This window comes from Anomaloglossus baeobatrachus, chromosome 8 (assembly GCF_048569485.1).
Source record: "Anomaloglossus baeobatrachus isolate aAnoBae1 chromosome 8, aAnoBae1.hap1, whole genome shotgun sequence".
In the NCBI taxonomy this organism is placed as follows: Eukaryota; Metazoa; Chordata; class Amphibia; order Anura; family Aromobatidae; genus Anomaloglossus; species Anomaloglossus baeobatrachus.
Window position 1 is genome coordinate 135,145,559 of NC_134360.1, and position 12,733 is coordinate 135,158,291.

Consider the following 12,733-nt stretch of genomic DNA (forward strand, 5'->3'; position numbering starts at 1 on the left):
GTCATGGTGTGGGCGGTATTGACGGATGTCAGACCGCACAAACCACGCCCCTCCTGTCTTTCCCTATAATGATCACATACATAGCAGTGCCGATAAGGCCAAATGTATGAGGGCTGGGGGAGTGTGCCATCGTACGTCAGCCGGTGGACAGTACTGATGGACGTGTGGCTACGCGAATCACATCCCTCCTCCTTTCCCTCCCTCCCCCCCCCTGGATGACCGGTTTTGAATTACGATCCGGAAATGAGGCAATATGACGCTGACATGGAGGGGGATTTAAACTTGTCAGAGCCTGGCAGTACGCTAGGCGCCAATATCCATCCACCATTGAAGTGGGGCCAGCCTCAAAATCCAGATAATGAGATACCTGAGTAAGTACCCTTCTGATGATGTCGATTTGACTTAGAGAATATGAAGGAGTTAAGGGGATGTTGAGTGGATTTATGTTGTTTCACAGCTGATATCTCACTGAGGACATGAATATCTGTGGCATAAATAGGAACGGGCAGTCCCAGACAGTATCTGATTATGAGTGAGTACTGGGCTTTATAAAATGGCCCGCTGGTCTTTGCAATTTAATGGGAATGTCGTTTAGACTTACCTATATATGTATATGCTTTCAGCGGGAACGACATTGCCTTATTGAAGGATTGAATCATTACTTGTTTTGGCATTGATGCAATGTGAGTAATGGCCCCATATAGAGATATAGTGTGTGGACTCCGAATGTGGTAATCAATCATCTAATATAGGTATATTGATAATTGCAGACTGACATCCATGCAACTGAGCCCTGAATAGCCCCTGATGAACCTCCGCTCGATTGTTGATTGAGGAGGAGAAACGCGTCGGGCAAGGAGCTATACCTTATGGCGAAATAGTAGGCGAATTTGCTACAACAATGTGTGATGGGCAGTGAGCTATGCCAATTGGCGAAGCGGTGGCGATTGGGCTACACTATTGACTGGTGACATAATAAGTTTGATACAAGATGGACAGTACCTTCTACTATACTAACCACTGCTGAGATGTCTATTTTATTTGGGAATTTATAGACACATATTGGAAATTCCCATCAATTGAATGCTTGGGTGAATGCATGAGAACTTCACCAAATACCATATGGAAGCTCTCATTGAGATCAGCAGCACAAATAATAGTGTTAGGATAGGGTGAGAAGGGTCAGTCCACGCTGGAGCAGGGGCGCCATAACGGCTATATAATTAGGGTGCCGACCCCTGCTGTTAGGAAGGGTCACAATAGGGAAATTGGCCCACTATGCCCCTCCCTTTAACTGGTGACTTTAAGGTATCAAACCAACTCTGTTTTTAAGTTTGTACTTGTTGATTTGTGAAATAAAGTATTGAATTTTATGGTGGGGTTTTTTTCTTGTGGTATATTGAAGGTGGAAAACAAACAAGGCTGCGGATGTGAAGCGATACCTCATGGAGACCTTCCTACAAGTCATTGGGTATGGTGGCTGCGTGGAGTGGCCTCCACACTCACCTGACCTTACCCCATTGGACTTCTTTCTGTGAGGTCACATTAAACAGCAGTTGTATGCGACCCCTCCACCAACATTGCAGGACCTATGACGACATATCATATTACACAATGTGCAGCAAGATACAGTATGCTGTCCAGAGTCCAGATGTACATTGCAGCTGACGGTGGCCACTTTGAGCATCAAAGTTAAATGAGCGCCATATGCGTGACCAGCATTCAATGGGGGGGTCATGGGTTTCATATCATAGCATTTCTGTATGCAAGGTGTCGATTCGTATTGAATTGATGATGCCCTACAACTTTGTAATTCACTTTTTTCTCTATCTCGTTCTGTTTTTGAGATAAAAATGCTTACGCCTAATGTTTTCCACCAGGTGGCGCTATAGGTGGTTTCATTGCGTAGCGCATGGCTACTTTACTATACCTAGACACCACTTCTATGCCTATAGCTGCCGCTAGACAGGATATGGGTGGACGCACTGTATGTTCTAAGTATTATTAAGCGGGCTTTACACGCTGCGTCATCGCTAATGCGGAGTCGTTGGGGTCACGGAATTTGTGATGCACATCCGGCCGCATTAGCAATGCCGTTGCGTGTGACACCGATAAGCGATTTTGCATCGTTGCAAAAACGTGCAAAATCGCTAATCGGCGGCATGGGGGTCCATTCTTAAAAATCGTTACTGCAGCAGTAACGAAGTTGTTCCTCGTTCCTGCGGCAGCACACATCGCTCCGTGTGACGCCGCAGGAACGAGGAAGCTCCCCTTACCTGCCTCCCGGCCGCTATGCGGAGGGAAGGAGGTGGGCGGGATGTTACGTCCCGCTCATCTCCGCCCCTCCGCTGCTATTGGGCGGCGGTTCAGTGACGCTTCAGTGTCGCCGGACAGGTAAGTATGTGTGACGGCTCTGGGCGATGTTGTGCGGCACGGGCAGAGATTTGCCCATGTCGCGCAACAGATGGGGGCGGGTTCCCACACTAGCGATATCGGGACCGATATCGCAGTGTGTAAAGTAGCCTTTAGACTTTAGTTTAGATTTTACACTATTCAGAAAGTTAAACAACATAGACCATACTGATCATGGCCTGAACATGGCAGACTGGATGTGTCATCCATCTGCACTCCATGATAGGCATACCCATTAGACATCCTAGATTAGTGGAATAAATGAACTAAAGAACATATCTCACATATTGTACCAAGCATATGAATTGGTATATGTGACAACACAAAGCTACAGTAACATTCGAGTGTCAATTCTCTTTATGTCACGGTCCTTTACTACATTTACTGACCTGTACGTATAATTCTTTAAGTTCATTCTTAAATGTCTCCGGATCTGTTGTGATTGTGACTGGTCCAATTTCTGGAAGATAAATGTTAGTGTTAATCAATCTTCATGTGATTTGGGTTAAATTATATCTTGTAAATCATGGAATGCCTGTACTATGTATGTATATTGTACATGTAGGGTCTTTTCATGTCTCATTTTAGTCATACGCTCTGCATCAATACCAGGAAGCTGCTGGAGTATATGATTAACATGAGCCCCTTTTGTCCCAGCACAGGGTCATTTTAGCATACCTTTTTTGCTGTAGTGATAAGTACAGAATAGAATATTATACGATACATAGGTATACACAGGCTCAGAATGGCACACAGGGCACAAGTGAATTCAATTGTGGGTCCATGGTAAAGGTCCAGTCACACATAACGAGATCGTGAACGAGATCGCTACTACGTCACACTTTCTGGATCGTTTATGAGTCGTTGTTGAAATCGCATGTTGGGTGTCACACATAACGAGTTTATGAACGAGCATGCGTCCCGTATAACGATCTTTCAAATCGCTGGGACCCTGTCACACAGCAACTATGTTAACGATTCTAATCCCATTAGGGGCGTAGTAAAATGCAGTGAGTCACGTAGGCGTGCATTTGCGTCGCCTTTTCCATACCCCCCCTCCGCTTTCATTGGCGGCCAATACTGCGTTCTGATTGGGGGCGTATCTAGCGGTTAAATTTTGGATCGCGTCACCCTTTGTCACTTCTTTTGCGCTTTGCTTTGAGATAGAACCTGCGTCTCCACCCTGATTCCTTCGTCCATTGTACCCGGTCGCTTTGTTGGTGTGTTTTTCGGATCGAAGCCGCACCTGCACCTGGAGCTAACCAATCGGTGCAGAGAGGGGCGCGGAAACGGGGACGCAACAACACGCCTTCGTGCATCTCATCTAGGTCGTCAACGAAATCGTTAATAGGGTGTCAAACATACAGATTCATGCAGCCCAGCAGGACTCCAACGAGCCAGAAATGGCCCAAGCTGTTCGGCATCGATCAGCGATTTCGCAGCAGGGGGTGAATCGTTGGTACGTGTCAAACGTGACGAGATCGCAATTGAAGTCGTTCTTGCGTCACAGAAACTGTGACGTAGTAACGATCTCGTTTACGATCTCGTTATGTGTGAAGTGGCCTTAAGGCTTCCTAATGAGCAGTGCCTATACAATTCCTATACATTTATTTACAAACAAAAGCATTAAGAAATTACCCAGCTTACTATTATCTAAAAAATTAAGTTAAGCTATGTGCTGGGGTCAGGTAATTTTTGCGAGTAGCTGAATAGTGGGCTTCAGAATCAATGTTTCTGGAGGGATTTTGGCACACCAGTCCAGCATTGGGTATACAGTAAAATATCATGAAATATACATTTCTAGTGTAATGGGACCCAATGGTTGACATATCCCACTGTATGTAAAGAGGTCTATGTCCCAGCTATCAATTGGATGTGTTGGGAACTCCTCCAGAGGGATGCCTCTCATGAAAGGCTATTTACATATGTGAAAATGCAACAATTATTTACACCTTCCACTATTCCCTTTATTTGCTTTAGTAATCCTATGCTTCACCTACTGTAGTTCAGATTTGTCTTTCTGAAACATAGATGTCCAAACCTGTGGGTAGTATTCTATAGTAGCCTTGTAAAGAGGCATAAGTATTTTCATTGCTGCTTTACAAAAAGCAAGCTGAGGGCACTCACCATTCCAGTGCAACATTTTTTTATTTCATCTTGACTATATACATAAAAGGCAAAAGGGGAGTGAGGGGGGTACAGAGGATAACAACTGTTGTGAATACATTTGGACTAGGTTCCAGTTTGGGGCTCCCTCCTGTGGTCAGTGCTGGTAGTGAAGTTGGCTTGCTGAATAGAAACTAGACAGCTGGGGATTATTGGCAATCAGGGTGTTCTGACTGGGCCAATATAACTGAGTAGTGTTCTCTTGTTCCTGGCTGGTGCTTAATATTGTCTCCTGTGTGCTAAGGACATTCTGCCAGCCTTCTTCCTGTGTCTACCAGAACTCCTTTCAGATAAATTTGGTCTTTGTACTTCTGCTGGTGGTTTCCATCTTCTTGTTGTTTTTCTGTTTAGGTACTAAGGCTTATATCCTATTTTAAAACCAAACAAAAATATTCCAGAAACTATCACAAGTAATTCATAAGTAGAAATTTTATTGGTTAAAAACCTACACACAATTAAAAACATGATAAGAACAAAAAGGAGGGGAAGGTAGGGAAATTATACACATATGTAATGTCCAGGTGGCCAAATGATAGATATATGTATTTATTGTGAGGTCTGTGTCCAATAAGGAATTTGTGCTATAGAGATAATAGTACAATGTAGTTTGAACTAAACAAATCAATATAGAGGCAGCTTTCACTGAGAATATCACAGAAAAAACTGCTCCAATCTATAAATAGATATAAAGAATTGCTCTATTAATCAGAGCTATCAACCCTGAATAGCTATAATAAATGTCCCTAATCCCAATGAGCAGGCAAAATAGAGTCAGGATAACAATGTGAACACAGAACAGAATCACATAAAAAATATTAGCATAATCATGGAACACATAGGGAAACCCGGTAAGTAATCAAAGCACATGGGACAAGGCAAGATGGAGTCAGGATAACAATGTAAACAAAGAGCAAAATCACATGATGACTATTAGTATAATCGTGAAAAACATAGGGAAAACCCTATAAGTATTCAGAACACATAAGACACAGACCAAAGGTACATCCAGGCCATACCCATTAACAACCATAGATACCTACCGACCCCTCCACGCCACTCCAACGACTGTTTCGCACCCGTTTCGTCAGGGAGTGAAGTGGAGGGGTCAGTGAGCTGACTATATAGCTCAGTGGCAGCTGATTAAGATTAAACAGTGTTGTGATAAATTACGGCGCACACCGCGGAAGTAGCGACCCACAGCCGGAGGCCTGCCCACATCAATCCAATGGCATTGCTCACCATCAGTGATGCCGAGAAGCCACCAACCGCAGGACGCAGCCCGCGCACGCGCAGAGCTCCACATGGAAATCCCAAGCCGCGTCATGGTGATATCCCCATGACGCTTGTATCCAGGAGGCAGCGTGCTGCGCACGCGCGAACAGCGCACAGCGGTCGAAAAACCTCCTACATACACCGCAGGCGACAACTCACCAGTGGTGACGTAGGTCAGTCCTCCAGCCACAGCACGCCGAACGCGCTCGTGCACAACACCTACCCCATGAAGGAACTCCAATCCTTTCTGAAAAGGCAGCAACGCAGCAGGCCTTATCACAGTCTCCCCTATCATAAATATAAATACAAAAACAGTGTGTGGGACCAGATCACCAATATGATAGTAATAAGATATATGAATGCTAATGCTATGATAGTCCCATTTAGGAATCTAATAATAATAAATATTCATCTAGACATAGAAATAAAGAAAGTCAAGCAAGAAACCCTCCATCTCCTTCTTAGCTCTCTACAGGACCATGCATTCACACAGCTTGATGTATTTTGTTTTGTCATGCTTGGTACTAATTTCAGTCCCTCCACTATAGTAGTGTTTGTTTGGATCCCAGTAACACCAGAGTCCTGATATAGTGGGGGAGAGCCCGTGTGGGCTCAGTATTTTTCCATATCAGGCGCGTTGGTTCTTATTATAGGGTATTGCACGGCTTTCAGACGGTGCTCTTCTCTGTCCTTTCCTATTTAGCTAGTTTGGGTCTCATCTTTGCTAATCTGTTTTCTACCAGTGTATTGTGTTTTCCTACATCACCGTAATCTTTACATGTGGGGGGTTATCTATATCTTTAGGAACTGCTCCGAGGCAGATTAGCCTTTCCTGTATTTCTCTCTGTAGAAATAATTAGTTCTCCGGCTGTGTTGAGGCGATCAGGTCATCGTAGGCACGTCCCACAGCTACGTCTAGTTGTGTGTTAGTGCTAGTTCTGCAGTCCGCTGAGATTCCAACCACTCTGGTAACATACTCGGTTTCCTAGTTTTTGTCCTTTTTTTGATCCTACTCGGTCACTGAATCATAACAGACAACACTGTTTCGCACCTCAATGGGTGCTTCAACACATCCACTTTTATGGATCTGTTGAAGCACCTGTTGAGATGCAAAACAGTGTTATCATCCTCAATGCCCCCCTCACTCCCTTTTGCCTTTTATGTATATAGTCAAGATGAAATAAAAAAAAACTGCACTGGAATGGTGAGTGCCCTCAGCTTGCTTTTTGTAAATTTCCATGGACTTTTTCCTTTGGAGTGAGCACCATCTGTTAGCAGCATCTTCCATCAGCTGGACATCCTGGAGAAAGCGTCTACACCTGTTACAGCGCTGCCATGCGTCTGCCCTGACTGCACTGAGACATTAGTATCGTTGATTTAATGGTAAGCAGTACCCAGTTTTTATCTCTTTTTTTAAATTATCTTTCTTCATTGCTGCCTCTTTAACCCCTTCACTTCATATGACATATACTGTATTTACATCATATGTCAGGTCCCTTGCTTTGATGCAGGCTAGTACACCGAGCCTACATCTTTCCCCGCACATGAAGGCAGATTTGATCAGCTGTCATGTGCCTTTAACAGCTGCGGGCAGATCACTGATCCACCCACAGGTGTTGACCAGTTCAATCTAGCTGCCGCCGTGACACGTAGTCAGATAGTCCGGCACTGAGTTTACCTGAGGTCACTTCTCGCAGCTCCCATGCTACTTTCAGTGTTTCCTGGAGGCTACGGTGAGTGGTCACATGTTCTAATGTCACCGTTCACCATGGCCTCCGGATGTAACAGAGCCAGGATAGTTGTGGGACATCGTGTGGATTATGTCAGACTTGCGGGGATGTTTTGGGGGTTAAGAAATTGGTAAAAGGAGGTGCTTTCTTATTATTTTAAATAAAGAATTGTTATGTTTTTGTTTTTTTTTTCTTTTTATTTACAGGGTTGTTTATTAGGTGGGTCTCATAGGCACCTCTCCATTACCAACCTAGGGCTTGATGGCAGCTGTGATTTTTGATAAATCACAGCTGACATCAACTCCATATATTACCCCAATTGTCACCACACCAGGCTGGGTAAAGTGCCCTAATTGTTGCATTTAATGGATGCGTCAATTATGGGACGGCTGCGGTTTATTTTTAGGCTGGGGGGACCCAATAACCATGGACTTTCCCAGCCTTAGAATACATGTCCCCAGCTGTCTGCTTTATCTGTGCTGGTTATCAAAAATGGGCAGGAGCCCACGTCAGTATTTTATTATTTATTTAAATACTTTTCTAAAAACATTTTGGGAACCCTCTATTTTTGATAAGTAGCTAAGATAAAGCTCACAGCTAGAGCTGTCTACTTTACCTGCACTGGTTATCACAAATAGAAGAGGGATCGTACTTTAAAGTGGCATAATACTCTGACAATTATTAATTTCCCATTAACTTGCATTAGATTCATTATTAGTGATGAATACAAGACTAGTACGAAATATTCGAGATAAAAAATCCGAACCCAAATACGTTAGTATTTGCCTACCACTAATCACTACAAATCCTCCCCCCACTACTTCCAACCTAGTTGTTCCTTTCTTCATTAGTCTCAGTTGTTTCAACACCAACCAGCTCAACATCATAGTAATGTCCGTGAGAGCCATACCATCCCTTTCTGCGACTCCACATCCAGTTCTGCTTGCCTCACACTACTGATACTTTTGGTACGTCCGCCCAGGGTTCTCTTTTCTTCTCACCTATTATGTGACCAAGCCCTTCCCCTTGTGAAGTTGTAAACTGGGGCCTCGATTATAAGCGTCCTATATGAGAAACCGCTTACTCAAGTCACTAGTTCTTCTGGTCACAATGCTGACTACTTTGGATACCTTTCACCCACTTTTCCACGCTCTCCTTGGCTCCAGTGTCCCTTAGCTGTGGAGAAACCCATGTCATGTGGCCTTGTTGAGCTCTTAGAATCACATCTGCTCCCACTGCAAACTGAAGTTCTATACGAAAACCTGTTTCTTTCTCGGACCAACATGAACTGTGTCTGCCCCTACTGTCTGTAGCTGTGCACACTTGATCTTTTACCTACATGTTTATACACACACACACACACACACACACACACACAGTATAATGCTCTGCATTATCTCATCCTACATAACACTGCTATGCCCTTCAGTGGTCTTGAATTTTTCTGACCTTGAGAGCCACATTCACCTCTGAGAGAGAGTTGTGAGTTAAATTTAGCTCCTGTCCCCCTCACAGCAGTGACACCTATAACTCTTTGTCTGTACAATAACAACAATATCTTTGCTATGGAAATCACACAGAGGCAGTATACCACGATCCAGGCGTTCCTACAATAACCCCCATTCAGTATCATGGTACCAAGCACTCACACCACACTGTTGCATCCAGCTTCAAGCCCATCCAAACACTGGTAGACTCATCTGTCTCCAGTTTATCATACTTAAATTATCTCTAAACCCCCAAGGCCAGTATATGGGCATCCAGATCTGCTCTGCTGGGCAAGGCTACTTACAAAAGTCACCATTTGGAGACTTAGTTTTAATATCTGTTTGCTGGACCAGGTGCTAATACAACAAGCTGGCAGACAGTTCGAGCTACACATCATGGGCCCACGAGCCACATGTGGCCTCCTGCCATTACATTATTAATACTGGTATTCACTATGCATCGTACCTTATTTTGATATACACATGACACATACATCACAACATTTATGAGATTGGTGTCTTAAGAGGAGAAACATGACCATAGGTCCACCTCCTTACACACACTCACCATGCAGTTGTCGCGAACGGGGAGGGACCCGTCGCTGCTGCGCTCTCGCTGGCGCTCGGGTCCGGCGCTGCTGCTGCTGCTCGGTGGCTTGAGTGGTGGGCCGGATCCGGGGACTCGAGCGGCGCTCCTCGCCCGTGAGTGAAAGGGGTGGTTTGGTTTGGGGATTTGGTCCGTGACGCCACCCACGGTTTGTGGTGAAGGTGGGCACCACCGCTGCTGGTGACGGGGATCCCGGGAGCGTTGTTAGGGAGCAGCTGAGATATTTCCCCCCTCCGTAGGTAGGTGGTTGGTGGTCCCGGGGCCCGGTTGAGGTGACGGGGAAGCAGGGCTGGCAAGGTGCAGGGTCGCTTGGACTGCGCAGCGCGATGCTAGTCGGCACGGTAGTACTCACTCAGCCATAAATGGATGCACAGTCTCTGGTAAAACAAACGGCTGGATGGATGGGTCCCTCAGCCGGCTGCTGTGGCTTCTCCCGGACGGTTGGTGGTGGCTGCCTTTCCCTGCACCTTTTGTGTGTGTTCGGTCCTGATGGCTTCCCACCGGGAACCCGCTCCCCAGCGTGGATATATGCCGGAGGAGCCCTTTTGCCCGCAGGCTCTGGCCCTGGGAACTCTAACTGTGGCGGTAGCTGTATTTCCCTTTTTGCTGTTTGGACGGTTGCCTTCAATCGGGTCTTGGCTGCTAGGAAACCCCTGGGGTTCCGGTCACTAACGGATTTGACCTGTTTAATGGCGACTGCAAGCCTGGTCGGGGTCCTCAGGCCCTGCCGGTTTGTGCTGGCTTCACTTCGCTCCCTGTTTCGGTACTGGTGGGCCACCGCCCGTCCCCGGTCCTACGGTTCCGCGTTGATCTGCCTCTCCTGCAGACGGCCACCACCGTCTGCCAACCTTGCTCTCGGTGCTCAGGCCACGTACCCGGAAACGGTCAGTTTTGCTCCTCTCCTACCACTTCCCTAACTGATCTCCTTTCTTTTTCCCGCCTCCAGGACTGTGAACTCCTCAGTGGGTGGGGCCAACCGCCTGGCTCCACCCCACCTGGTGTGGACATCAGCCCCTGGAGGGAGGCAACAAGGATTTATGTTTGGCTGATGTGCCTATCTCGGGGTGGGGGTGTTGTGTTGTAGTCCCTGTGATGACCTGGCTAGTCCAGGGCACCACATTCCCCCTTGGTAAAATGCCGACCGTCCGCGGGCTGCCCGTCCATCACCGGTTTTATTTTTAACTGAAAAAGGTAAAAAAACATATGAAAAACATTCAACAAAGCATTCTTATGGATCTTCCCTTAACGGGAGGCACGGTACTTTAACGTTACAACGCATTTTTATTAATAACGGTCGGCTTCCGCTCTCCCACCCAAACAACCTGGCCCTGATGCTGCCCCTAAGAAGTGGGCAGCACCCCTCGACCCCAGTCCAGATCCAGGCTGCCCGAGCGGGAACGGGTACGGTGTTTTGCACCCTACGGTCACTTCAGGGGACCCCTCGTCCAGGGGGACCCCTGACCCCCGGAGGATGGCCAGCAGTCCAGGTGGTGGCCGGGCCCCAGCCTACTCTGCTGCGGGCCCTTCCTCCAATCTGCCTCTCCGGAGGCGGCAATGGAAACATGCTAACATATTTACATTTCCACTAGTTTGTGGGTGCCCTGCTAGTTCTCAGGCATGTCCATATGTAGTTTCTTATGCACGGTAACAAAGGGTCCCTACGGGGACTACCTGCTGGCAACGGCCGGTTCAATCACTGTCGACAATCAGGTAACATCTTCGGTTGATTACTTTCATTATTCATTTACTTATTCACACACTCAACGTATCACACCCCTAAATGGTAGTTTCCCTGTACCTAAGCGGGGGTCGACCTAGGTTGGGACATGTGGACCTTCGGGGCCCAATGTCAGTGGTGACAGGCAGTGGGGCAGAGGGAACAACTGGTTCCTCTTCCCGTCTATCGTGTGGGGCAGGCGGAGACATAGGGGACTACTTCCATCTCTTTTTCATCCACGGGTTGTGGGAACAGTATCACTGGAAGAATCACTGCGCCATTCTGCGTAGGCCAATCTGCCGGGAAATCGCCCATCATGGTGTGGATTACCCCTTTTTCCTTCTCCCCAGCCGGTCTGGGGACCGGAGCTTCAGTTGCCACCTTCAATGGTGGTGGGCACCTCTTCAGGTGGTCCCTGGAAACTGTGGCCACAGTCTTCTCCTGGTCACGACTGACCTGGTAGGCCTTCCCATTCTCCCATTTGGTGGGTTGTATAACATACGGGGTCTTCTCCCATTGATCATCCAGCTTATGGGTTCTTCTCTTTCGCTTCAGTACTACATCCCCAGGCTGGAAGGGACCTGCAGGCGCCTTCCTGTTGAAGCAATGCTCCTGCTGTCCCCGACTCCGGCACAAGTTCTTTTCTACATATTCTTGGACCTGTCGGTACTGCGCCCTTCGTCGAGTGTCCCATCCAGCAGTCGAAGGGAGTGCTTCTGGGGCTTCCAAACCCATTTCCAGGTCCACTGGCAGCCGACCGGGCCGAGCTCTCATCAGGTATGCTGGGGTGCATTTCGTAGAGCTGGAGGGGATGTTGTTGTACATATCGACCAGGTCAGGTAGCTTTTCAGGCCACAGGTTTTGCTCTTCTAGCGGTAATGTCTTGAGGAGACCCAGGACCAGGTGGTTCATCTTTTTACACATGCCATTGGTTTGGGCATGGTAAGGCGTGGTCCGAATTTTCTTGCAGCCGTACAACTGGCAGAATTCTTGAAACACCTCCGCTTCAAAGGCCGGGCCCCGGTCAGTAAGCACCCTTTCTGGGTACCCGTGCGGTCGACAGAAATAGGCCTGGAATGCTCTAGCGGCGGTACGGCCGGTCAGGTGCTTGACTGGGACAACCACCATGAATCTTGAATAGTGGTCTACAATGGTCAGAGCATAGGTATACCCACTTCGGCTAGGGCTGAGCTTCACGTGGTCGAGGGCCACCAGCTCCAGCGGCTGATGCGTGGTGATTGGGTGCAAAGGGGCCTTCTGGCTGGCCTCGTCCCTTCTTCTCAGTGCACAGGGACCACATTCTCGGCACCAGGCCTTCACAGACTCCCGCATCCCACTCCAG

General features: G+C 47.3%; 1 protein-coding gene across 1 annotated transcript in view; it reads right to left on the reverse strand.

Moving 5' to 3' along the window:
* The window catches only part of HMCN1 (hemicentin 1), a 921,797-nt gene that overhangs the window by 862,833 nt on the left and 46,231 nt on the right, over window positions 1-12,733 (reverse strand). Inside the window, exon 2 of the mRNA XM_075322013.1 lies at window positions 2,802-2,872. Coding sequence (XP_075178128.1) covers window positions 2,802-2,872 — 71 coding nt within the window. The remainder of the gene's footprint in view (window positions 1-2,801; window positions 2,873-12,733) is intronic.